This window comes from Diplodia seriata, assembly GCF_021436955.1.
Source record: "Diplodia seriata strain FDS-637 chromosome Unknown scaffold_9, whole genome shotgun sequence".
NCBI lineage: Eukaryota > Fungi > Ascomycota > Dothideomycetes > Botryosphaeriales > Botryosphaeriaceae > Diplodia > Diplodia seriata.
The window spans coordinates 909,416-935,238 of record NW_027117316.1 but is presented as its reverse complement, the minus strand read 5'-3'; the positions used below and the strand labels follow the sequence as shown (position 1 = coordinate 935,238).

At 56.7% G+C, this 25,823-nt stretch overlaps 10 protein-coding genes across 10 annotated transcripts; 6 read left to right on the top strand and 4 right to left on the bottom strand.

Annotated features, from left to right (window-relative positions):
- Positions 1-323: 323 nt before the first annotated feature.
- SLS55_008710 (uncharacterized protein) lies at positions 324-3,501 on the bottom strand (the record flags this gene model as incomplete). Its single annotated transcript, XM_066780117.1, has 2 exons — positions 324-3,398; positions 3,496-3,501. 2 exons carry the CDS (start codon positions 3,499-3,501, stop codon positions 324-326), a joined length of 3,081 nt encoding a protein of 1,026 aa, XP_066629346.1.
- A 923-nt stretch (positions 3,502-4,424) lies between these two features.
- On the bottom strand, positions 4,425-6,151 carry SLS55_008709 (uncharacterized protein; the record flags this gene model as incomplete). Its single annotated transcript, XM_066780116.1, has 3 exons — positions 4,425-4,558; positions 4,724-4,903; positions 5,239-6,151. 3 exons carry the CDS (start codon positions 6,149-6,151, stop codon positions 4,425-4,427), a joined length of 1,227 nt encoding a protein of 408 aa, XP_066629345.1.
- A 237-nt stretch (positions 6,152-6,388) lies between these two features.
- SLS55_008708 (uncharacterized protein) lies at positions 6,389-8,190 on the top strand (the record flags this gene model as incomplete). Its single annotated transcript, XM_066780115.1, has 5 exons — positions 6,389-6,784; positions 6,838-7,308; positions 7,363-7,986; positions 8,069-8,101; positions 8,173-8,190. 5 exons carry the CDS (start codon positions 6,389-6,391, stop codon positions 8,188-8,190), a joined length of 1,542 nt encoding a protein of 513 aa, XP_066629344.1.
- A 1,230-nt stretch (positions 8,191-9,420) lies between these two features.
- SLS55_008707 (uncharacterized protein) lies at positions 9,421-10,981 on the top strand (the record flags this gene model as incomplete). Its single annotated transcript, XM_066780114.1, has 2 exons — positions 9,421-10,179; positions 10,232-10,981. 2 exons carry the CDS (start codon positions 9,421-9,423, stop codon positions 10,979-10,981), a joined length of 1,509 nt encoding a protein of 502 aa, XP_066629343.1.
- Positions 10,982-13,328: 2,347 nt separating this feature from the next.
- Positions 13,329-14,783, top strand: PGX1 (Exopolygalacturonase; the record flags this gene model as incomplete). Its single annotated transcript, XM_066780113.1, has 2 exons — positions 13,329-13,647; positions 13,783-14,783. 2 exons carry the CDS (start codon positions 13,329-13,331, stop codon positions 14,781-14,783), a joined length of 1,320 nt encoding a protein of 439 aa, XP_066629342.1.
- Positions 14,784-15,834: 1,051 nt separating this feature from the next.
- RPS21 (40S ribosomal protein eS21) lies at positions 15,835-16,191 on the bottom strand (the record flags this gene model as incomplete). Its single annotated transcript, XM_066780112.1, has 2 exons — positions 15,835-16,063; positions 16,160-16,191. The coding sequence occupies 2 exons, from the start codon at positions 16,189-16,191 to the stop codon at positions 15,835-15,837; spliced, it is 261 nt and encodes an 86-aa protein (XP_066629341.1).
- A 477-nt stretch (positions 16,192-16,668) lies between these two features.
- SLS55_008704 (uncharacterized protein) lies at positions 16,669-17,787 on the bottom strand (the record flags this gene model as incomplete). Its single annotated transcript, XM_066780111.1, has 1 exon — positions 16,669-17,787. The coding sequence occupies one exon, from the start codon at positions 17,785-17,787 to the stop codon at positions 16,669-16,671; it is 1,119 nt and encodes a 372-aa protein (XP_066629340.1).
- A 312-nt stretch (positions 17,788-18,099) lies between these two features.
- SLS55_008703 (uncharacterized protein) lies at positions 18,100-18,336 on the top strand (the record flags this gene model as incomplete). The annotated part of the gene is made up of 1 exon (XM_066780110.1): positions 18,100-18,336. The coding sequence occupies one exon, from the start codon at positions 18,100-18,102 to the stop codon at positions 18,334-18,336; it is 237 nt and encodes a 78-aa protein (XP_066629339.1).
- A 1,593-nt stretch (positions 18,337-19,929) lies between these two features.
- Positions 19,930-21,914, top strand: SLS55_008702 (uncharacterized protein; the record flags this gene model as incomplete). Its single annotated transcript, XM_066780109.1, has 4 exons — positions 19,930-20,183; positions 20,243-20,250; positions 20,314-20,421; positions 20,470-21,914. The coding sequence occupies 4 exons, from the start codon at positions 19,930-19,932 to the stop codon at positions 21,912-21,914; spliced, it is 1,815 nt and encodes a 604-aa protein (XP_066629338.1).
- Positions 21,915-24,537: 2,623 nt separating this feature from the next.
- Positions 24,538-25,670, top strand: SLS55_008701 (uncharacterized protein; the record flags this gene model as incomplete). Its single annotated transcript, XM_066780108.1, has 3 exons — positions 24,538-24,839; positions 24,897-25,136; positions 25,190-25,670. 3 exons carry the CDS (start codon positions 24,538-24,540, stop codon positions 25,668-25,670), a joined length of 1,023 nt encoding a protein of 340 aa, XP_066629337.1.
- Between the last annotated feature and the right edge of the window lie 153 nt (positions 25,671-25,823).

The window sequence follows — 25,823 nt, the reverse complement described above, 5'->3', positions numbered from 1 at the left end:
TTACTCCCATCGCCCCGCCGTCCCGGTAACAATTGGCTTGCAGCAATGACACGCTCCCGCAGAAAAAGGAAAAGGATGAAGAAGAAAAAGAACCCCCCAAGCAAAACAAGAGCCGCATCCTGCACGTCATCCTTCCCGCGCCGCCTCTGAAACAGAACGAATCGAAGTGCAACCCCCATTTCAGAACGGGCATCATCCATGCCATCTCGCACGCCCCCATGTCCATGCTATACAAGTCCGAAAATGCCACCACCGAATCCATGGGTATCGTGCTGTGCTGTAAAAAACTTCTAGAAACCACTCCACCTTGCCGTCCGCGACCCTTATGCCACTTGCGCCCGCATGCTCTCGTGGAAGTCGGGCTGGCACTTCGGGCAGAGCAATGGATAATGCGGCAGCGCTTCAAAGGCGCCGACCATGTTGATGCTGCCGCAGGGCTTGAGGCTCGGGCATTCGCTGGCTTCGTCTCCGGAAAGCGGTCGAAAAATGCTCGGATAATTCTCGCGGGCGTTGGCCGTCGATCGAAGGTAATCGTACACGGCACCATGCGTCAGAGGTCCGCCGTTGGTGCTGGTCCACCCGTCGTTCCACCATTTCTCGACCGGCTTGTCTCCCTTCGGAATCACGCCAGTTGATATGCCACTGCCTCCCCGTCCCAGGTACGCTTCCGTCGATGGCTGCCTGGCCATTTGGGGCATGTGGCCGTACGACGCGTTGGTGATCGAGCGAAGAGCACCGCCAGATCCCACCTCCCGCGCCGTGCTTGCAATGCTGCTCCAGCTGCCACCAGCAAGCCCGGCGGGTGTGCCGTATTGGCCCATCGGAGTACCGAAGCGCCCGGGGACTGTGCCGTAGGAGCTAGAAGCCCCGGCAACGGACCAAGACGGATGTGGGTTGTACGCGCTCATATCCCTGTCTGAAGGGCGGTCCCACAAGTCGCCTTGCTCCTCAGGAAATCTGTTGGGGGCCTTCTTCTTCTTTCCCCTTTTCCAAGTGGATGATCCGGTTGGCTCAGCGGTAGGGATTTGGCTTGGTAAAGTTTCACTGGGCGCATAATTGGTAGGTTGTGCTGTCACCCACTCTGGTGGCATCTGCGGGCGAACATGAGTCCCACGGTTGGCTGTTGCAGGAACTTGGCTGCCAAAATGAATACCTCCAGGGACAAACTCTTGGGCCCGCGCATTCAGCCTGCTGGGAGTCGTCGCATTGCTTTTGGATGCATGTGTTGCCTTGGAATTTCCGCCCGATGCCGCACGCTTATGTGGAGGAATGCTGATTCGCTTGGAAGTCGTAATCTGGACTGGGTCGCCGGGACTCGCAAATGCACTTCCCTTGATGGTGCTCGCGTCGAAGCTGTCCCCGCCCTTCAGTGAGTGCAGCGACCACTGAGAACCGTCTCTAAGCTCGGGGCTACTGCTCTGGTTCTCATTGAATGGAGATTGTGAGTCTGCTGCCATTTCGGCTGTGAAGAGGCTTTCAGGGGCGGGCCCATAAGAACCCCCCTCAGTTGTATTGCTGGCCTTAGGGCAAGGCGACATGCTCTCGAGCTCCTTCCCTTGAGTTATACTGATATTGGCTGTATCTGGACAAGTGATGGCAGCTTTCGGCGACTTTATATTGTTCTGTTCGGTATCATCCATGGTTGAACTATCCTTGGACTGTACGCTCTGGAATCTTGATTTTTCCGTATAGTAGGACAGCGCTTCGGGGTGTATAGCCGAGGCACCTATGGGACTTGTGATCTGGAAGGAAGGCTGGATATGACTGGATCCTCCTAGTCTGGCCTGCGACCGCACAGTTGGATGTTCGCTGGTCTTGCGAGAGAAGCGCGGAGGATCGTGCGCGATACCTAAGCCAGGGTTGTTCTGCAAAGTCTCAGGCGCCTCAAAAAAGTGAACATGCGAGCCAGAATGCTTAACACGCTGGGTTTCTGCCACCGTGGAGCTAGCCTTTGCGATGGTTTCATCTGACTTGGTGATTTCAGACCTGGCAACGTCGACGGTGGCGGATTTGCCCTCTTTCTCCTTGGAGATAATGGGTGTCTTAGCTCCATTGTCCAACTTTGCAATATCAAGGAAAAGGTCTGAAACGGCGATGCTCAGCATGGGTGGCGCTGCCGGAGAAGGCGTCCTCTGAATGTCGGCTGGCGGCTCAGAGGCCGTCTCTGCCACCATGGCCTCATGAGCAATGTCAGGTCGGACCGGAGACGGTTCAGACCCGCTTGTTCTAGGTGCGCCGCTGCGTCCGACTGTAGCCACCAACCTTGGAATGCGCGAAGGGGAACCAGGTGGCAGGAGTGCGTGATAAGGCTCTTCTTGCGCAGTGGCGAAGCTTTGACTCGAGCCGCTGGGGAACGGAGATGCAGCTGCAGTTTGGTACTGAGACGTGGATGTCGTATCAGATGAAGCGGCCTTGGAATGAGTCTTCGAGCCTGCTTTGCTCGTGGGGAGAGTCTTCGGTACAGCGGGAACGAGCTTGTTTGTGCTTGATGGCCTATCTTTCTGCTCGCGCGCTGCTGCTCGACGGGCCGTGGCTAGTTCAAAAGGGACAGCCTTGGTCGGCGATTTGGGCGCGATTGTTGATCCGTCATGAGCGGCCTTGGTTTGTCTCCCAAGGTTCCCGAGTGACTTCTGTCTGAACACGACTGGCGTGGTCTTCTCGGAGCCTAGAGGCAGTCCACCAGTCCATGCTACTGGTAACTGTCTCCTGGGATTGTCTGGCTGGTGCGCGGCATTGGCATTGGTAGGCGGCGGCAGCGGCCTCCTGAAGTTGAGCGTCGCACCAGACGCACGGGTTGGCGCCATGCCAGGAATGGCAGGAAAGACTAGCGAAAAAGGGTCAAGTATATCACTCGTAAAAGATGACGGGGAGGTTGAGACTGTACCAGCGTCAGATACGGCTGCAGGATCCGATGTGGAACTACTGTCGGGCCTAAGCAAACGCACAGTTAGCAAAGAAGATTGCGGATGAGAGAAGAATACGCACCGATCTGCGCTGACAAGCCTAGCGACGTGTGCCCAAGACGATGTAGACGAAGACCGGGCTCTGTTGGGGACGGAGGATGAGTGCGGCGCGCTGCCGGGAGAGAGCAGCGGAAATTCAGCGGGCGAGCGAAGATCGATGCTGGCGCCTTCAGTCTCGGGAACACCCTCCTGTGACTTCCCCGCGCGGACTGTCTGGTCCGAGCCGCTCCTTCCGTGCTCGGTGACGGTCGACAGCGTCGAGCTCCTGCGGCCTCTGTCTCTGGCTCTGTATCTGCCCCTGCCAACCCACCTGCTTCTATTCGAGTCCTCATCGCCCCAGTCCTCCGGCGCTGGCTGGAACGGATCGGAACTCTGCATGTTGGAAGCATTACTGTCATCGGCTGGTTTGGCGGAGTCGAGGCGTGCGGCAAGACGCTGCGCAGGTGACGAGAAGGTAGTAGACGGCGTCACACAGGCCGATGGTTGTGCTACAGAACCGGAATTAGCCTCTGCGGCAGTGCGGGCGATTGACGCCCATGTGGTCGGAGGTATTTGTTGCGTCGCTCCAGCCTGTCGGACGGGTTGCTGCAGCGGCGTCTCCTGTTCCTTCGCCCGCAGCTCCATGACGCTCGAGCCCGCAGCATGCTTTTCTTGTCCTGCCGTTGGTCCGGAGCCCCGGGGGATCGTGCTGTTTGAGTCTGTGGCTTTTGTGCTACGCTCAAGCGTAGGCTCCACGCTTTCTGCTGCGTCGCGAAGGTGAGGCGCCCTCAGCCCTGCGCGCTCGTAGGCTTTGTCGCAGAAGCTGACCAAAGTGAATTCAGGATGTTGGCAGCGTGAGTAGTAGATGTAGCGATAATTGCACATCGTGGCGTGCAACGAGGGAGGCGCCGAGGTTGGCGGGTTTGGGTCGCGGTGTGGATGGTGGAGAGAAGAGCTGGGCCGCCACAACCGCCTTGTAGTCAAATTTCGGGAACGAGCAAACGGAGAGCTGGCCAAGTCTCCAGGCCAACTGCGCTCGGGCATGATCCGTCACCCTCGTGCTGACGAGTGCCTCGATTTCACTTCGTTCAGACCCACGCCACAACGCCAAGCGTACAAAGGCCACGCCTCGGCCAACAGTTCCTTCAACGACAATGAAATATCTACAGAAGAGGCAGAACTATCCCCCCGGAGCCCTTTGACCTACTCGTTCTAAACATCTCGTCTATAAGCCGGTCCACTGCCTCAGAGAAAGGACCGATGTGCCGAAGCGTTGCCAACACATGTCCACGTCTCCTCACGTTAGCTAGATTGCCGTTCAAAAAAACTCCCGCTTTGGAGGGTTTTACAAATGACAAAGTCTCGGGGAAGGTACTCACGCTCACCGCCGATTGCCTCCTCGATGCACACGAACCACAACCGAGAGCGTTCGCCGAATAGTCAAGCAGTTCCAACCAGTCCAAGGGACCAGATTTTCCTTCCCTAGAACTTTCTCTTCTTCTTCGGTCCCTGTGCCTTCTCCAACTGGCGCTTAAGTTCTTCGCGCTTCCTATCCGCTCGCTCTTGCTCCGAATCGGGGGCCGCGCTGGGGAATGGTGTCGACGTAGTCCTTCCCTCTGAAGTCGTCCTGCCCACACTCGCGTTCGGCGACTGCCAACGTTCAGCAGTGCTTTTTTTCACCACTCCAACATCATCGGAAGAAACATCCGCACTTCTGTTTCTACTGTGAACCCCACTGGGGACAGAGGCTGTAGCGGGCGGCGGGGTCGAAGATGCGCTACCATTTGTACTGATTGGTTGCTTCTTACCACCAAGTACACCGAGCTTTCCTTTGCGATGAGGCGCTGCTGCGGGTTTCTCCGTGCCACTTGTTCCAGTATGAACAGCGGGTTCGGGGTCGGGCACCTTCGCAACCTCTGTACCATCTTCTTCTTCCGTTTCAGATGTAGTCGATTCTTCGTCTGCTGCCGTGTTACTGCCCACCGGTTTTCGATCAGGTGGGTCAGATATTCTCCCTCCCAGTTTACCGAGTCTTTTCCGATTTGGCGAAAGCACTGAGGGCTGACGCTTTGGTGATAAGGATGTCGAAGGGGCGGACAAGGATGCGGGCTTGTGTGCTGCTGGCCGTTGGCTGGATGGTGCATCGAGGTCTTCATCATCGGTCGTCTCCTCAGAGTCATAGCTGTGGTGTAGGGACGTTGCAAGGTCCATTTTGGCTAAGTTTTGTGACTCTTTGAATTTCTGCAGCCTGGGAGGAGTATCCTGGCGCTGCTGACAGTTAGAAGGGACTGAGTACGAGTCTGAGCACAGCGCACCTCGAATTCATCTTCCTCGGCAAGTTCAGTTCCGTCCTTCTTTGGAGCATTACCGCCTCTACTGCCAGCGATAAACGTGTCACCAACATCTTCAACGGAGTCGCTAACGGTAGAGGGTAAAGCAGAGACCCAAAGGTCATCTGTATTAATCTCGCCATCTACGTCTTCAGTAGATGTGATAGCCCCGAGAACTCGAGGCAAGCTTGCATCTGACACCCGGGTGTTCTGTCTTCCGCTGTGGCTCTGCCGCCATTGCTTCGGGTCAAAAGGGCCAAGGCCTTGGACCTGCCGTGCCGCTTGTTCTCGCAGCGTCAAATGCTTGGAGCCTCTAGCGCCCGTTGCGCCGGGGAAGACACTAGTAATGTCCGTACCAGAGCCCTCGAGTCTGTCCAACAACTTGGTAATGACGTGGTCTTTGGCACCCAATCGGGCGATTAGATCGTCAACCTGCTGCATGTGATCATGGGCCATGCTTATGAGGGGTGAAATCAAATGGTGCTGCAGCGATGCGGAAGGCAAACGCTTGCAGTACATCATCCACTCAAGGTCGCCAAGCGAGCCGGGCAACGACGCTGTGAGATGAAGACTCAGAGCCTGAGGATCATCCATGTTCTTGATCAGCTGCCGGCGTGTGCCGGCGCGGCCCTCGATAGCATTCCTAATGTGATCAAGCAGGAGACGCGTCTGAGCGGCATCTTCAGTCGGATCAATTGGGGTCTCTTCGAGCAGGGCGCGCTTGAATATGCTCTTTCGGTCCATGTTTTCCTCCCAGATGTGGCGGAGGTCTGTCAGAAATACAACATAGCTGTTTGATGTGAACTGGGATTTCGCGAACAGCGGAGGGCACGATTGCGGGGCGCCGGTGGCCTTCAGTGGCTTCCAAACAGCCTCCATATGTGATTCTGATGCGGGTAGATGGGTGGTGTTGCGGACGTGGGGTGTAGGGTAGCGCGTCGGTGAGGCAGCGTTTCAGCGCGACGGGAAGGCCCGATTGTGGCCGTGACGTCTGCCTGCGGGAGAAGGCGCGCGGCCCACTCGGCAACCCTGGCTCGGTCGCGTCGCCGCAGCTCTAAGTACCTAACTACATACTCCAGGCGCGACAAGCAATCCGCACAACGCCCCGCACTCACCATGGACCCGCAGAACCAGCCCCCGTGGCGTCCCCGACCGACTGGTGGCCCTCACCGGAAGCCAGCGTCAACCATCCCAAGCAAGCGCTCCGCCGACACGCAAGAGGAGGAATGGGTGGCCGGCGAGGATCGCTTCGTCTTGCAGCAGGCGAAGAAAAAGGCCGCCATCCGTGTCAAGGGCGGCCGTGCAAAGCCCATCGACTGGCTTGCCGTCACTCTCCGCGTCATCGACGGCACTCAGGACGTGCTGGACGAGGATGACGATACCGACCTGGACATTGTCGACCCCGAAGGCGTGCTCGAATCCCTGGACGAGAAGCAGATGGAGGAGCTCGAGAACGACATCGATACATATCTGACGCTTGAAACCGACAGGAAGAACAAGGAGTTCTGGCAGGTACGTCGTAGCCCGACCTCCATACGCTCCCCCAGATTGTTAATTCCACCCAGACTATGAAGGTCATCTGCAAGGACCGCCGCCGCCAGTCCAAATCTTCCGGCAGAGAAGCGCGTGGTGTCAGTTCCGTTGCTGCCGATGTCGATCGCCTGCTTGGCCCAAAGTCCCTCGAAGAGCTTGAAGCGCTCGAGAAGCAGATTCGGAGAAAGCTCGATTCGAACGAGCCCATCGACGTTGATTACTGGGAACACCTTCTGAAAAGCCTTCTTGTGTGGAAAGCAAAGGCGAAGCTCCGGCGCTTGTCCCAGACCATTATCAACAGCCGGCTGCAAGGGTTGCGCAGACAGCAGGAGCAAGAAGCACTTGTGGTGCAGGACAAATTGCGGGGAATCCTGGGGTCGAGTTCGACATCGCCGTCTTCTGTGGCTTACACACGAGCGATAGATCCGGAGCCATTCTTGAAATTGCGCTCGGAGGACAAGGCGCTCGAGTCTGTCGACGAGAAGGCCTTCCTGGATAAGATTGTGAGTTGATGGAATGTAATTTCGCATCGTTTCTTGCAGAGCTGACTTGTGCAGGCTGAAGATCGTCGCAAGGTCTTGAAGCTTGGATACGTACCCCTCAAACAACCCGGCCCCGACAAAGCTGCTCCCACGATACAAACCAAGTCGACGGACACGGGAAGCGCGCCAGGAGTCTCCAGGTTCGCGACGCGAAACGAGGACTTCTCACACGCTACCCAAACACTTTACGAACGTGAGGTTGCTCGGGGAGTTAGTGAAAATGAAGAGATCTTCAATGGCGAAGAGGAGGTGATCACGCCGAACAAGTCACGGTGGGCTGACAAATACCGGCCACGCAAACCACGCTACTTCAACCGTGTCCAGATGGGCTATGAATGGAACAAGTACAACCAGACGCACTATGACCACGACAACCCTCCGCCCAAGGTTGTTCAGGGCTACAAGTTCAATATCTTCTATCCTGACCTGATCGACAAGACCAAAGCCCCAACGTACCGCATTGAACGGGAAAATGGACGGAAGCGCGGCCAGTCATTCGCCCCTGCTGGGGAAGAAGACACTTGTTTGATCCGCTTCATTGCCGGTCCGCCGTACGAAGACATTGCATTTCGAATCGTCGACAAGGAGTGGGACTACAGCGCCAAGCGGGAACGAGGGTTCAAGAGCAGTTTCGACAAGGTAAGGCATTCTACAGAGTGGGGCGTCGCTCCGCTTTTAGTGACGGCGATGTTGTGTGCAGCAATACTGATAGGGCGGACAGGGAATCCTGCAGCTTCACTTTCAGTTCAAGAAGGTATGCCGCCATCGCCCGCTTGTGCCAGGCTGCCGTGCAAATCATTGGTGCGGTCTGCTAAAATGTCTTAGATCTACTACCGTAAATGAGCGTAACGGCCCGCTTCCCATTCCAGTCGGTTGGAGACTGCGTGCTCAGCCAGTCATGTCAACGTCACTACAGTGTACGGGTAGGAGCCGTGCAAGGCCGGGTGCGACAGCGGATAGTGACCGGAACATGGAGATATTCCCGGGTTCGGAGAGGCGTCTGGTCAGGATGTTCGACAACTCCTCGCCTTTGGTAACTGCTGCTGCGATGCAGCCTGACAATGCATGGGCTTCCAGATCCAATAGGTGCGTGCATAACTTGACGTTGGGTGTCACATGGCTATTGCAGTTCCCTGCACTCGCTTGGCCAGTAAAATGACCAGCTTCTGCGGATGGTAAAGGGTCTGACAAAGCAGAAAGCCAAGGTTTGGCCCATGCGTATGAACTAGGGACGCAATCTTGCAGGCACTGCGTGATCAGTCGCCTGTCGTCGTGGCACGGGAGAATCTGTCAAACCCGGACTACAAGCGCTTGTGGTGAATGGCAACCTCCCAGCAATCCCAAACACAACATGGCCAGTGAGGGCGGGGTGTAACGCGCGGAAGCCAAAGGTCAGCGCCGGCGGGCATGTCGAACTCGCAGGGGCCGGCATGCTTTGTACGACTGGGGCGGACCGAAAGCTTCTAGAAAAGCCGGACGGCGAGTAATGCTATGGTTGGCTGCGTGAATACGTTGGCCATTTGATGATGCGCCGCAGCGACGGTCAACTGCACGTTGCCGCAGGGTGTGTACTCCCGTCGCCAACTCCAGCAGACTGGGCCAATGGGCTCGCCGGTCCGGCTGGCGAGGCTGCCTGGCGCAGGTCCCGCTGCCTGGCTGACCGGGCTCAACAAAGCTTTGCGGGTGCGAGACTCAGACTGCATGTTGTTTGTGCGGTGCTGCAGAAATGGCCTTGTGCGCTGGCGGCCGCCGGGTGATGGCATCGCCTGGAAGCTGCCTGGCGCTGGACGCTGCCCTGGTCCCCAGTAGAAAGGTCCCACTGGTCGCTACGTCCTTGCGGGCTTCTGGAATTCTTCCTCCGATCGCCCGCAGCCTGCCCACCCTCCACAACAGGCCTAGCATCGCGCCGGTGCAGACGCTGCGCCTCCTCCAACCCAGTCACAGTGTATCACGACAACGATGGAGCTCCCTCAGCAGCTTCGCAACGAGCAATTTCACATGCCTTTTAGAAGTGATACGCCCAGAGCCTCTTTCCTCTCGCATGCTCCCGTCCACCAAACTTCCCCTTCCGCCATGCCGTCGTCAGCCTTGTTGGTTCCCCTCAAGCAGGAGAACGTTCAGCCGCAATCATTCGAGGACCACGATGACTTCTTCGGAAACCCCTCGTCGGGGCCCTCTGACCTCTCGCTCATGGACTACGACTACCCTTGTCAGCACCCGGACTTCCCTAATTACCAAGTTGCCGCGCCATCGCACCCGCCCGCCCCGCCGGACGCACTCAACTATGCGCCGCAGCTCCGAGTGGATCATCAGTATCCACATGCTGGGTGCCAGTACGTTCCGCCTGAGCAAGATCCGACCTGTCCCAGGACTTTCTCCGGCCTGGGCCCCGACCAGTTGTCCGAGGTCTGCTTTCCACCGGGCTACCAGTTCCCTGGCCAGCAACAGGGCTTCTGCTTCCCCAGCCACGGCTATCAGCTATCCTCACCGCGGATGGGAGGCCCGATCAGAAGTCAGTCCCCACCCATGGACACTGGCTTCTACCCAACGCCCCCTTCGCAGTGTCTGCCTTTCCGCAACACGCCAGAATACCATCTGAAGCCAGACTTTGGCCCGGCGCCTCGGGACGACCGAAATGAGCAGGATGACAGGAATGACGACAAGAACGAGCCGTACGCAAAGCTCATCTACAGAGCGCTCATGGAAAGGCCGGACCATACGATGGTGTTGCGGGACATTTATGCGTGGTTCCAACGCTACACCGACAAGCCCAAGGAGAGCAATACCAAGGGATGGCAAAACAGCATCCGGCACAACCTCTCGATGAACGGGGTGAGTATCCCAACCCCGCTCCACACGGACCAGCTAACCAGAAGTGTCGCAGGCCTTTCAGAAGGTTGAGCAGCCGGCGGGGGAGGATTCGAAGAAATCCAACATGTGGTGCCTGACTGGTGAAGCGATTCGCGAGGGCGTCAAGTCGACGACGCGCTATCGCAAGAAGGAGCAACAGAAGCGCGGTTCGAAGAACTCTCACAACCCCAACCATCGTCCATCGGCCCAGAGGCAAGCCGCTGGCGCCAGGGGCGGCGACGCGACGAAACGATCCACTGAAAAACGACAGGTCCAGCAGCGACAGCAGTCCGAGCAGGAGTTGTTCGAGCACGGCCTTGGAATAATCCGCGACGCGTCGCTGAATCCAGAAGACGAGCCCTGCGCGAACCCATACATGCTGGAGCCGATTGCCGAAGGGTCGCACACACCTTACGTCTATCCGCTGCGCGACTACATGCAACACAACCTTGCCCACTCGGAGGCTTCCGACTCGAGGTGCACGTCACTTTCGCCTGCCGCCCTGACTCCTTACCAGTCTTTCCCTCAAAGCCCGATGCAAGACCAGAGCTGGGGCTGCAATACCATGTCAGACGTGCCATCGCTGTTCGCCCCCACCACTGGCTACTTTGCTGGGGGTCCGCTTGGTAGTGGATGCATGGGCCTAACACCCCCATCGCCGTCTGACGGTGGTGATCCCCCGACCCCGGCCAACAACCCGGGAGGCCTGGACATAGACCCCGAGGGTCACTTGGTCCCGCCTGCACCCACAACCTTCTTCGAGGTGGAGGGTGCTATGATGTAGGAAGCTTGGGAATCTTTTCCTTGTGCGAGTCCTCTTTCCAACCGCCTTGTTCGCATCAGATGCTTGCTCAGTCCGTTCGCTCGCTTCCCCTCTGGCTTTCACACTTGTCGAGTTACGATGTCTTGGTCTTTTCGCACATACCCCCGGTCAATCCCTCGTCTGCACTGTGCTGCGACGAGAATCCACACAGCTTCTCTTTGACAGTTAGCATGTTTCTCTAATTCCCTTTTTTGGTGTGCCTCCTGCTTCTGAGCTCTCGAACCCTCTGCCTCTGTTGCAGATGGCAAGTCGTCTATGTACAAGTCTGTATTGCCCCCGAACAAATGTAGGAGCGTTTTTGGTTTCTTACTTGCTCTCCTTTCTTTGTCTCATCTGGAGCTGGAGCTGGCCCTTCGGTAGCAGAGCAAGCACAGAAACAATTCAAGTGCGCTTACGCCATGCGTTGCAATGCAATTCGTGAATACGAGACGACTTCCAGGGATGGCCCGACCTGAGCGGTGCAAGCCAACTTCGTTTGTAGCGGCCGACGCGCATGCGGATGCGCCTTCCTCACCGCACCCAAGCCCACATCCTGCCTTGCCTTGAGCTCCCGCCACACTGGGCTCAGCAAAATGCATATCGGGAACAGACGGGCCTAGCTCGCCTGCAGACGCCCGCCGACCCAATGGCGGTGCAGAGGCTGGATCTGCGAGGCGAGATGCGCTGTTTGGTAATTCCAGGCTCCAGGATATTTGTGAAAGTGACGGAATAAAACATGTCTGCGGCGGACCGTAGCGTGCATACGTCTATGCCTCGTAAACGCTGTGCCAACATGGGCGCAAAAAGAAGCGCAAAGCTTCAGGACTCACCGCTGAACCTGGCTCCAAGTTGCGGACATCTGCTGGCTTGATTCCATGTTCTGCTTGTATCCAAGTATGTTGGGTCCCATCTGATGCGGTTTGATGCTCTTCTGAAGCTCTACGGGCCCGCTACAAGCTCTGGTCCGAGTCACAGCTGGTGGTATCATGTGCGATTACGGAGGTTCACGCAACATAGAGTCTCCTGTCAAGACCAATCCAGGCGTCCGGTGGTCAGAAGGCGACACGCCCCAGGATAGAGAAGAAGCAGCTCAAAGCCGCCTCTTTGTTTCTCTCACTTGAAGCTTCAACTTTACTTGTGGGCGCGAATGCTCGCTTAATGTGACAGGGGTATGCATTAGCACGGCAAGATGTTCCTTGATGAGATCAGATGTCTGCCAGCGAAGAACATCGAAATGGCATGTAACTCCAAGTAGATGCAATCCAACAGAAGGTTTGATAAGAAAGGTTCTGGCGTACGATCTGCTGAAGGCTTTGACCCATTCATGTGCCACATGACTGCCAAATAATGTCATCACACTGCAACGCATTTCATGGTCTAGAAATCGAATAGGAGCTCATTATCCTATCCTTAGCCATGGCTGGCCGTGTGGGGTAACCTTGAATAACGGAATATGTAGTACTTCGATTGGTTATGTAGTAGCAGGAAATGCGCGAAGAGTTGCATCCGCCGATCCCCGATGCGCACAACATGCGACAAGGTATTGAGGATCTGGGACTATGTGAGTCGATCTCGGGGTATGTGTGGATCGATATTCTTGCTGGAGTGACGGGGGCTTCCTCAAGGAGCCTGCGGTGCATTGGACTCGCAAGCCAGTTCGATTTGCCTTGTCGCCTTGGCAGCGGGGAAAGGGGAGAGCGGCACACCGGAAGTCGCGGCCGCGCACTCGATTATCGGGTCGACGTGAGCAGCAGTGCAGCAGGCATTTACCGCGCAAGGGGAACACCCATAACAAGCACGTGGAGCAAACCGGGTCATTGGGTCAATCTTGAGGCAGAAAGAGAGGACTGGTGCAAGTGACACGGCGTGAAGGGGAAGCAACGCCGCTCGGTCTCCTCTTTCTATCTGACACACGAAACACCGCCCCGACAGCCCGGATGATGCCGGCAACTGGGTCGTCCCTTCTCTCCTTTTGTCGATCCGGCCGGCAAGCAGAATCCATGCAGCGAGCGTAGGCGAGAAACAGAGCTGCTGTCAAGCCTCCCGTTTGCCGTCTCTGGGGTAATTGTGCGGAGGAGAGATTGTCCACCAATGGCCGCACTCGCGAGCGCTGCGAAATGCGGAGACGACTGCGCCTTTGCACGGAGGCGACGACGCCTTACTCGTTGCAGTCAAGGGAATCAAACGAAGCCTCCTCGATATTTCCCCATCGACGACGCGCGGATAAACCCACTGGCGAGATTGTGGTCTCTGCCCGTCCATAAATATGGCGGCCAGCCCGCCAAAGCTTCCCTCGTAGGCACCCGCTCGTTTGCAATCGTCGCCCAGCATGTTGTCCGGTGGAGCCGTTGCGCTCCTGTTCCTGAACGCTGCCGCGTCCTTGGCTTCTCCCGCCACCCACCACCATGCGAGGCTGCGCGAAGCTGTCTCGATAGGGCCGCAGCCCGCTTACAGGCCGATGCCCGACTCGCTCGCCAGGAACAAGACCTGCGTCGTTCCCGCGGCGGGTGACGGTTCCGACGACGGGCCCGCCATTCTTGAAGCCTTCCAGAGCTGCAGCCCGGGCGGCACCGTGGTCATGTCTGCGAACACCACCTACAGCGTTGGGACTGCTCTGGATCTGACGTTCCTGAAGCATGTCGATTGGGGTAAGTCTTGATCCCCGAAAGTCAGCCGAGATGGTACCTTTCCAGACCGCAAGCGAGAGCCAGGAACAGGGCCAGAGCAGAGCCAAGCAGAGCCAATCGCAAGAGGGAAACAGACGTACTAACCTGATCCTACAGCAATCGAGGGCACCATCAAGTTCACCGACGACACGGACTACTGGCAGGCCAACGCCTTCAACCAGACGTTCCAGAACGCCACCACCTTCTTCCAGCTGGGCGGCGAGGACGTCAACGTCTACGGCGGCGGCACCGTGGACGGCAACGGCCAGGCGTGGTACGACCTGTACGCCAAGGACATCTACATCCTGCGTCCCATCCTGTTCGGCACTATCGGCCTCCACGGCGGCTCCATCAGCGACATCAAGCTGCGCTACAGCCCGCAGTGGTACAACCTCGTCGTCAACAGCAGCGACGTCGTCTTCTCCAACATCGACATCGCCGGCGGCAGCGTCTCGGCCAACCCGGCCAAGAACACGGACGGCTGGGACACGTACCGCAGCACCAACATCGTCATCCAGGACAGCCACATCAACAACGGCGACGACTGCGTCTCCTTCAAGCCCAACAGCACCGAGATCGTCGTGCAGAACCTGTGGTGCAACGGCAGCCACGGCATCAGCGTCGGCTCGCTCGGCCAGTACGCCGGCGAGGTCGACATCGTCGAGAACGTCTACGTCTACAACGTCAGCATGTCCGACGCCTCCGACGGCGCCCGCATCAAGGTCTGGCCCGGCTCGCCCGCCTCGCTGTCCGGCGACCTGCAGGGCGGCGGCGGCCTCGGCAGCGTCAACAACATCACCTACGACACCATGCGCATCGCCAACGTCGACTACGCCGTCGAAATCACCCAGTGCTACGGCCAGAAGAACCTGACCCTGTGCAACGAGTACCCCTCCAACCTCACCATCTCCAACATCCTCGTCAAGAACTTCGAGGGCACCACCTCCGACAAGTACGACCCCCTTGTTGGTTACTTGGTTTGCTCCAGCCCCGCCGTCTGCAGCAACATCACCCTCGAGAATATCGACGTCGTCAGCCCCTCCGGCACCAACCTGTTCACCTGCGACAACATCGACGAGGGCACCTTGGGAGTGAACTGTTCCGCGCCTGCGTCTTAGGAACAGGGATGGTGAATGAAGAAAGGGTAAATAGATGAACATTGTAGAAATCTGAAAATCGTTCCAAAGCTCCCGACCTCGAAAGAGTAGTGAAGCATTCGGGAGTGCTGTTCTTAGTATCGTGGACTGACGCATGGCGTTCGAGCTCTCGGCCCCGCCGGATTTTAGTTTCTGAGTGGCGTTGAGTATGACGCCCAGCCGCCACCTGAAAGGTCCGCCGCTTTCGCCTTTCTAATTGGGACAGCGCCGAGTCCAAGGTCACAAAAGCCCCTGGAAGAGTTGTTCCAGACGGAATCTCAAAGGCTGGATTAGAAAGAAAATGTTCAATGTCGCTCGCTGATCAAGAATGTCGCGCCCGTATCTGTGCCACGTGAGCGAATCTCAGCCTCAGCAGCTCTTCATAGGCGGTCTCGATCTGCGGCGCTGAAATGTTGCCTCCTCACTCATGTGACCCGGTCCAGGAGGCTGCCCGTTGGGACAACCATCTCTGGTGGATCTGAATGAGGAAGTCTTGATCCGCCGGCGCACACAAAACTATGACCTGAAACCGGGGGGCATGAAAGGCACTTCCGGAGCATGTGGGGAAACTTCGTGGGAAAACTTCGTGATCGAGCTTGACGAACGGGCGAACTAGATGCGGCACGGGATAACGCGGCGATGACAATAGGAATGAATTTTGGCGTAAGGAATCCTTTTTTTGAATTTTTGCGCCTCTCGTCGCTGCCGAATCACTTGAGATCGTCAAAAATTCGTCAGGGTGCACTGAAGTTGTCTTCCTAACTACAGCGCAAAAGTCTTCTTGTACGAAGGCCTCCCATGGTATGCAGCCAGCAACGCTACCGAATCCCCGAAACCGTTTGCACCGAATGAAGAAAGAGCATTGCCTGCGAATGAATTGTCAGCTCCGTGTTCCTTCAGAGCTCCGATTCTTCGCTCGCCTGAGGCTTCATTCTTTTCTTCGTCCGAATGTTCCCTCCCTCCAAGCGATCTGCTCCGAGTTGTCTTGTACGTACCATTTTTCTGATGAAACCCTCTTTTTCCAACCCAGAGCTTACCGGCTGGCGCTCCAGACGCTCTTAAGGAAACCGTCACGCTGAGTCAGGCGGTTGATGGAGTCGTCGCTCTCGCCCATGGCGCGGACGAAGCCGCAGAGGGCGTAGGTCTGGTTCTCGCCGGTGTAGCGACCGTTCTCGTCGACCTTGCCAACGGAGATCTGGACGGAAGCGTGGTCCTTGGCCTGGATGATGCGGTTGGTGGCCGAGCACTTGCGGGGGACGTAGCTGGTGGGAGAGATGTTAGTTGTGCTTCCTTCTCCCAGTGCACTCGCCGTCGTGCAGGATATAAAAACGGGGTGCCGCTGTGAGGGAAAGACTCACAGGTCGACGAGCTCGCCGCGTTCGTTCTCCATTTTGACTGAGGTTGGTGGGGGGTCGTGGGAGGGGTGGTTGGGCTGAGACTACGGTGGTTGTCGCTGCTGCTGTCGTCGGTCGTCGCGAAATTGGCGTGCGAAGACCCGCAGTGCGATGCCAGCTCGCTAAGCCCTATTAGCGCGCCACGTGATCTTCCGATGCAGCAACACCGCACTCGGCAGAAACCTTGCATCGCCAATGCCGAGAAATTCCAGATTCCAATAAAGCTAAAGGAGCTGCGATGCGGCATGATGGGGACTCCACCATGGGCCCACTCGAAGCCCAGATTTCCGCGGCTAGTAGCGGATTTGTGGGATGACGGATCGCGCTCACCCATTAAGTGCATCAAGTATCGGATAGAGATGATTCAATATATATATCAGCAAGAAATGTATCAAAACACGCCAAATCAATCAAAGCCTGGTATCTCCCGGGAGTCATTCCCGAACGCCCTTCCAATCTAATCGCATCCAATATTACAAAGTCGGCGCCCGCTTCAAACCAACGTGATAGCGAACGAATAAGGTATCGATGAAATGTTCGTGCCGGATTCCCGGCGACCTCTTCTTCGCAAACTCGTTGATCGCATTCTGCAGCGTCCACCCCAGCCGTTCCACTAGGTAGCATACAATGAAAAAGCCTGTCCTGTTGAAGCCGTAATGACAGTGCACACCAATTAGTGGTAGGTCGTACGATGCTGCTTCGCTGGGGATGCTAGCAGTCTCACCGCGAAGCCTGTCGATCAATGTGATGAATTGCTTGACTTCGTCCTCAGTAGGCGGAAGCTTAGAGACGGTTGGGAATTTGTGGTACTGGATACCCCCATTCTCCAGGCCTTTGGGATCATAGACCGGGCTCTCGTGGCTGATATCAACGACGGCGCGGATCTTGCCTTGCCAGTCTTGTACAAAGACCCGAGGGCAATGCGCGGGATCAACTTCACGCAGTGTCTTCATGGCGCGGAAGACACCGCCGATAGGCTCCGAGACTGGAGCGACGGCCTGCCATTTCTTCAAATTCTTGACATCCCATTTCCCTTCGGTGGTGAGATACTTGAGTTGCCAGCCAAGCGAAAGTCTTTTGTCAACACGATCTGCCAGAAAGCCTTGGATAAGACCCGCCAGAGTCCTCGCTGTTGTCGGTGCATAGAGCAGGGCGTGGGAAGCGGGTGAAGGGAGGATGGCAATTTTGAGACATCTTGCCTTTGGCTTCAGAGCTACCGATGCTTCTCCGTCGGTAGTTATTGAGACATCGAGCGGTGGTATCGAGTCGGTGTCGAGGCTATCGAGAAGTGTTTCCGAGCCGGTTCGATAAGTTTGTGGAGATGCGTTCGCACTTGTGAGATCTACTGGGGCTGCGGTGTCGACTACAACTTCTGCCTCCTTCTCTCGTGCAGGCCCAACATGTTTACCCAGGAAAGAGGCAATTTTACGAATCTCATTCGGCGGGGTAACGGGGTCTGCTTCTCCAGCAACGAGGAATACTGGCATATCGAGGCCTGCCCAGACCTCCTTCCCAGGCATACCTTCCTCTTTCTTGGCCACGATACCTGAGTGGCCTCGGTACCATGTTCTTGGTAGTGTCCCTCGAGCCATGCTTTTCCAAACGGGCGTGCGACTTTGCTTATTGAAACGAACTTGAAGTTTCCTCGTCTCCAAATCGGCGTCGGGGCCGACGAATCTCCGTACACTGGCACTTTCTGTTCCACCTCTTCTATCCCACCGACGCCATAGATCGAAGATGGGGTTGGGGATGCTTAGCAGTTTGCTGAACTTAGCTGCTTCTTCCTCGGTTGGAGGCTCCGCCTTGGGGCAGATGGCAATGAAACCCAACACATGCTCAGACAAGAGCCGAGCGTCTGGAGTCGACGACGACGCCAGACAGGCAGAGATCGAACAACCGAGGCTATGTCCAATGAAGATTACACCTTGACCGGCCTCTTTGTCACGGTGTTCATCGACGACTGTCGCGAGGAGGGCAGCGAGGGCATTGACGTGATAGGCTCGAGGGTTCTTTGGCGCAAATTTGGAAAGACCACAGCCTGGAAAATCGATGGCCAGACAAGGGGCCAGATTGACGAGACTGGTAAGGAGAGACTGAAACTGGGCAGCACAACCACCAAGCCCGTGGACGAAAACAAGTAATGGGAGTGGAGCTGGCTTCTTAGGAAGCTTATCGCTCTGAGGGTGTGGGCGATAGAAGGTGCGGATCGAGGGGTACGTCCAGCCAGTACTGGAGACGGTGTAAGACTTGTATGTCGAGTGCTTCTTCAGCAGCCCGGGATCCGTAGCCACGGCATCTGGTGTCAGGAGTTAGCGTGTGACTTCCAACCCAGCATGCATTCCCCACCTAGACCAATAGTATCTGAAACGCTGCCGGAAGCGCTGTCATCGTCACCCCCCTTCTCCACAAGCCGTGCCCGATGCCTGTGAAGCAGCAGGCCGGGTATCAAGCCACAAATAAGAGAGATTTTGACCATGTCCGAAATTGTCAGTGGACGAGCAGGATCGACACCGATCAGAGCGAGCAACCGGCTTATGAGAGGGAGAAATCGACCTGCGGGCTCGGACGAGAGCGGCGGAGAAGAGGCATTGAGGGAGGTGAGACTTGAGAAATACTGCGGCTTAAGAATGGAGGCGAAGACAGCTGGGACGAACAGCATTACGGCGATTGTAGCAGCAAGGGCGCCATGGCCACGGTGAAGACCCTCCATGTCCGGAGGGACAGCAGAGAGGTCTGGAGGAGAGCCCAAGCACTGCTGGTTTGGGGCGCTTGCAGCCGTCTGAGGTCGGGCGGCGGGCCAATGACGGGCGGGGGTGTGCGGCGTGCTTGCGCGGGTGGAGGAAAACGATCGACACGTAGAATGCGGCCGACGTGCAAGCTCAGGGGGCGTCGCGATAAAGACTCCGGATTGATGCTGCGCGCAGTGCGAATGCCGACGGGCCCGGAATGCCAGTAGTGCTCCACGTGGGCGATGCTGGGACGTGGGTTGTGCAGCGCGGCCCAGCAGCGGGTATGGCCGGCCAAGGTGGATGGTCGCTTGGGGCTGCTGGACGCCAGGGAGGAGCGCACTAAGCTCCAACACGTGCGGGCGCGGCAGGCAGGCAGGCGAGCTGCAGCTGTGTGTTTGGTGTTGAAGAGCGACCGGGCGGTGACTCAAAAAAAACAGGGCTGGCGCTGCCGATGACGTACCCAACACCAACAGAGAGACATGGATGGTCCTATCTCCAGCTTGCTTCAACTGGAGCGCTCTCCCGGGCGGCTTTCCGGCTGAGGCGCCATGATTCTCAGGGCATGCGCCCACAGCCGCCCGCCCCAATGCAGGTTCCGGGTCGGGTACTGCCCCGCGCCTGAGGCAGCATTCCGTGTCGGAGAATCGGCTTCCCCGGCATCGGCAGGTGAGTGCCACAGTGCCCCGCGCATGGCATTGGCCAATCAGAGACGGCCGACTGCTGCTGATGCACGCATCGCATCGTCTTTGGCCCGAGAGGGCCGTCTCGCGGCGTCTGACAGGCGGCGCGCGCATCGGAAAAGCTTCGATAGGCTGCATGTGTGGAGCTAGCTCTCCGCAACGCCCAGCGATACCGACTCCAGGCGGTTCGCCAATAGCCGGCCGATGAGGGGTAGCTCATTCGCGCCTGCTTCAAAATGTCTTGTGCCCTCTTGCCATCTCTGCCCACGGCAATTGCGCCTCCAGCCTGCGCAGCCTCCTCCAATTGCAGTGCCTTGACCCCACAATGGACTCGGCAAACCTTCAGAAGCAGTCGGAACCTGAGGAGCCACGCTTCCTCAACTTCCCCCACGCCCCAGATGGCGCTACCCGGGATGGCAAGCCTGTGCTGAACAGGTACTCGACCATCGTCACCAAGGGGCATGACTTTCCGGGTGCTCAGGCCATGCTGTACGCAGCAGGCGTCCCCGACAAAGAGACGATGGAGACTGCCCCGCAGGTTGGCATTGCGTCCGTCTGGTGGGAGGGGAACCCGTGCAAGTAGGTCCTCATTGCTGCACTGCTCCCGTTGACCACGCTAACTCGTGTCTTTCGCGTAGCATGCACCGTAAGCTACATCCAAGCCATTGTCGCTCCTAAGACGAGACAACGCTGACGGGCCATGACATAGTGCTTGATCTGGGAAAGGCTGTGAAAGATGCGGTTCAGAAGCAGGGAATGCTGGCATGGCAGTACAACACGGTTGGAGTGTCTGATGCCATCACCATGGGCGGAGAGGGTAGGTTTCAGCAGGCTCAAGGGATCGCTGCGTGCTAATCTCCCACAGGCATGCGCTTCTCCCTCCAGACCCGTGAGATCATTGCAGACAGTATCGAGACTGTTACATGCGCACAGTTTCACGACGCCAATATCTGCATACCAGGCTGTGACAAGAACATGCCCGGCTGTGTCATGGCCATGGCACGTCACAACCGCCCCGCTCTGATGCTTTACGGCGGTTCCATCAAGCCCGGCTATTCGAAGCTGCTGCAGAAGCCCATCAACATCTCGACATGCTATGAGGCGCACGGTGCCATGGTCTACAATACCCTGAGAGCCGAACACGACCCTACAATCACGCAGGATGCCATCATGGACGATCTGGAGAAGAATGCGTGTCCTGGACCCGGCGCCTGCGGAGGCATGTACACGGCAAACACAATGGCCTCGGCCATTGAGACGCTTGGTCTTACAGTCCCCGGCTCATCCTCCACCCCTGCGGAGAGCCCAACTAAGATGCGAGAGTGCGCCAAGGCAGCTGAGTGCATCAAGGTCTGCATGGAAAAGAACATCAAGCCGCGTGATATTCTCACGAGGAAGGCTTTCGAGAACGCCATGGTCATTATGATGGCTCTAGGTGGCAGCACAAATGGTGTTCTCCACCTCCTCGCTATGGCTGGAACCGCAGGTGTGCCTCTTACGCTTGACGACTTCCAACACGTCAGCGACAAGATCCCCTACATCGCGAACCTTGCACCAAGTGGCAAGTTCTACATGGCAGAGCTTTTTGAAATTGGTGGCATCCCTTCTGTTCAAAAGCTCCTGATCAATGCGGGCTTGCTGGATGGCTCGACCATTACTGTCACAGGCAAGACGCTTGCGGAGAATGTGGAGTCGTGGCCCTCTCTCCCACAGGGCAATGACATTATCCGCTCTCTCGACAACCCTATCAAAACGACTGGTCACATCGAGATCCTGCGCGGAAACCTGGCTCCCGGAGGTGCGGTTGCAAAGATTACTGGTAAGGAGGGCTTGACCTTCACCGGAAAGGCAATGGTGTTTGACAAGGAAAGCGAACTTGACAAGGCACTCGCCCAGGGCAAGGTCCCACATGGCGAGAACATTGTCATCTTGGTGCGCTACGAAGGCCCCAAGGGTGGCCCAGGCATGCCTGAACAGTTGAAGGCATCTGCTGCACTCATGGGCGCCAAGCTCACAAACGTGGCACTAATCACGGACGGCCGGTACAGCGGGGCATCCCATGGTTTCATTGTTGGCCACATTGTTCCAGAAGCAGCTGTCGGAGGTCCAGTCGCTGTCGTCCGCAACGATGACGTGATCACCATCGATGCAGATAAGAACAGGCTCGATGTCCACCTCAGCGATGAGGAGATTAAGAAGAGAATGGCAGAGTGGAAACCTCCGAAGAGGCCTGTCACCAGGGGTGTCCTAGCGAAGTACGCCCGATTGGTGGGAGATGCCAGTCACGGTGCGATGACGGATCTTTTCTGAGTGAGTTTACGACTCAGTCTTTCCCTCTCCGCGGGCGCCTATAATGATAGTATAATCACTCAAATACCTGCTCAACTCTCTAATGCCCACCATTTGGCTACTTTGATCCATTACTTGCTACTCCACTTCGTGGAAGATCGTTACGTGCTGAACAATTTTTAGCAAGCATTTGGAAAACTTACTCAACCGTTATCTTTCTGCATCCCTCCGGCCATACAGCTGTCAACTGACGTGTTGGCAACACAACCCTATAAAAACATGGAAAGGTGATTCGTCCAGACTTGATAAGTGCCAACACTCCCCGCTTACGTCTTATTTGCACATGACACCTCGTACCACAGCTGTTCTCATTCGTGTTTGCTATGCATCCATGCAAGCAAACGGGGCACGGGAAAACCAGGGTTCAATCCACGCCTTTGCCGCCCATTTGCTTCTCAGCTTGGCACCGTCCATGGTTGGGAGTCCTGGATTTGACACTGCTTGGTGTTGGGGGCTTTACTCCGAGAGGAACATGATAACAAACGAGGCTTGCCCATTCCCATGCAACTTTGCATGCCCACGCAATGCCCTACAACTTTCTGACCGGAGCTATGTCTTCTTTGGTCTTGGAAGCCGGTGTAATTTCTCTACTAACCCCGCGTGCATTGCAGTTCATGTATTACAGGGCAACAGCATGGATAACCGCAGCTACCCGTGTGCTGACTTGGATATTGGCCCTATGGGTGCCGCAAGATGAACCGCGTGGGATCCCCGCACCAATCAGGTCTTGCTGAGGCGTAGGTGCTTCTTGGTCAGCTCCTTGAAAGGAGTATTGCATGGCCTAGACTTCCTAGCGTATTTAGCACGCTGGCTGTGTAGCAAAGGCGGCCAAGGTAGCTTTTCATCCCTCAGCATCTTCCTGACCTCATCAAACCTCACAAATGGCTTAAGGAAGATACTAGTGGCGTGTGTATATTTCCTACATGAAAAAGCAATTCATTGCTTCGTCTCTCACAGTTCCATACTTACGCCTTGTGCCTTTTAGCAGGCATTTTCGGCTTTGGCCATAGGAGAGGGTCATGGAAACCACGGATACCAATACGGCCACATTCGCAACGTTTCGATCATGAGCTTCAAGCACTAATCACGACAACTGTGCAATCGCTTCGTACGCCGATTTCCCTAACCAGCTCTCTTTATGGGACCGAAGCCGATTCCTGCCTGAACATACCCATGTCTAGTGCTCTGTATCGTCGCCGGCTCTATGCCTCTACCGTGTGCAATAGAAGGAGGCAATCTCGACAGAGTTTGGAAATGTACGACTTGAGTCAACGGCAGAGTCCGTATCGGGTAACACATGAAAGAGCTCGCCATCGTCACATTGCACCATCGACCGCAATAGGCGAGGCTTGCAGGAACAATTTAGCTCCAGCCAGCAGCGTGACAGCTTGATTCAGGGTGGAGACTTGACAAGTTGCAGGTCCATATATCAATGCTTCGAGGTACAGCTCTTGCGGGATTTGGAATGCCATTCATTACCATCGACTATCAACATCCTCCTAAACGATTCAGACCATGGACTAATAGTGATTATTTCTTGATGAACGCACCTCTGTTCCGTTTGTCCCAAACGGATATTTTCTGGCTTGTCTTCTTGGATTAGCTGTCACACCTCCAACGAAGCTACACCGAACGGACGCTTTCTTCGGTCTAACCACTCTCATAATCTATCCACAGCATTTAGAAGTGTTCTAAGAGTACTTCGTCCGGATGTGCTACGTGCTCGTTCCGCGGTATACGATGTGCTCGCACGTCTCGCACAGGCCTGCGCACTGGGGCCAACAACCCTGCACCAGAATCCAGCAGGCTCTGGACGAGATCAACAACCCTGAACACCATGGCACCCTGCCCATCGACCCCGTACTCCTCTCAGACCATCCAAGAACCCCATACAGCGGTCACGCCTCGAGCAGAACACCGCCCGGACTTCCGCGACGTCCATCGGAAAGCCTGGCCGAAGAACCCGTGCGTCGGAAGTCGGCAAGCTCCGCAACGCCGGATGCGCTCCCCTTGCTCCCGTTCCAGATTCCAGACAGCTGTGTACGACAGCCAGGAATAGTTGAGAAGCCGGTGCACGGCTGGTGTCCGGACTGCGATTGGGAGCACGCGAGACGGATGGGCTGGCTGGGGAGAGGGGGAAAGGTGAGGGCGTGGGGACCGGCGGGGAGTGGCTGGGGTGGGAGCTGAGGGGGTTTATCTTCTCTGAGGTTTCGGAGAAATAGGACAATATATGTCGACTGAATCAGAGCTTCAGCCTTCCATTGATCCGAAGTCAATCTTGTCGGATGCTACAGCCGAAAGCGTGGGGTCGGAATCTCGATTGGCAGGCGAGCGCGGCAACAGCTCTGCCTCCGAGTCCAGACGCCGGAGTACGTAAGTGGATGAATGAGGCTGGCGGGTTCGATGGGATTCGAGGGCGGGCTGGAGTTAAGAGAAATCCGCCACCGGTCCGTGCGCGCCACACGTGATGATTTTTAAGACGTCACTTTTGAAGCTGCCATTGCCGCGCCTCTCGCTCGTCTCCGCCTCTCTCCTCGCCAACAGTCGCACCTCCGCATCCGTCTGCCTGCACGTATCGCCCACCATGGCGTTCATGCTCCGGCGACCCTTCGCCATCGCCTCGGCCCTGAGGCAGGCTCCCAAACCTTCTTCGACCATCGTCCGCGCCTTCCACAACACGCCGCTCAAGTCGGCGCCAAAGAGCTTCTTTACCGCGAGGTCTACCGCGCCCTCGCTCGCCGAGTCGAACAATGTCTTCCGTAACACCTTCCGCGCCTTCCGTCGCAACTACTCGCAGCCCTCCGCCACCACCTCGAACCCTGAATTCAGGCAGCGCTTGCTCTATGGCGCCGGCATCTTTGGAGGAACTCTTCTGGCTATCAACCTGTGAGTGCTCTCTCGGCCCTTCCTGACGGCTGGCTCAAGCTAACATTCTACGTCCAGCATCTTCAACCGGGAAACCCGCGAGGATGGCGGCATGCCGCCCCACGAGCGCAGCTACCTGAACGACACTTTCCTGCACACTGGTCTTGGTATTGGCATCATTGCTCTGGCAGCACGTACTCTGCATTTCAGCGGATGGAGCTACCGACTTATGAGCGCGAACCCCTGGGTTGTCGTTGGTGCTGGTCTCGTGGGATCCATCGGCTCCATGTACGCGTGCATGGCTACCAGCCCCGACAAGTATGTTGTCTCTTTTATGGAGTGAAACCTACACGTGCTAATTTGGGTTCCAGCTACGTTCAAAAGTACGCTTTCTGGGGTCTCTTTAACATTACTCAAGCCGCCCTCCTCTCGCCGCTCCTGTTCCTCCAGCCTGCCCTGCTTGCTCGCGCCGGTCTCTACACCGTTGGTATGATGGGCTCCATCGCTTTCGTCGGCGCAACCGCCAAGCAGGAGAAGTATCTCTACCTCGGTGGCCCTCTCCTCGCCGGTGTTGCCATCGTCGCTCTCTCCGGTCTCGCGCCCCTGGTCCTCCCCGTCACCGCCACCCGTACCCTCATGTGGACTGAGAACATCTGGCTCTACGGCGGTCTTGCCGTCTTTGGTGGGTTTACCCTGTACGATGTCCAGAAGGTCCTGCACCATGCCCGCATGGCTGAGCGCGGAGTGATGAAGCGTGACGCCGTCAACGAGGCTATCAGCCTTGAGATCGACTTTATCAACATCTTCATCCGCATGGTTCAGATCCTGGGCATGCAGCAGAGGAGGAAATAAACGCCTCTAGATTTGATCTCTGAATTGCGTTCGTTCAAGTGCGAAATGGGCAGCTCGTTACAAGCAATAATCATTAAGGGCGTTGTTGAAGCGGTTACATGGGCCGCGATGTGTTTAACATCTCCGCTCTTGCACAATTAGCACCAGCAGGAT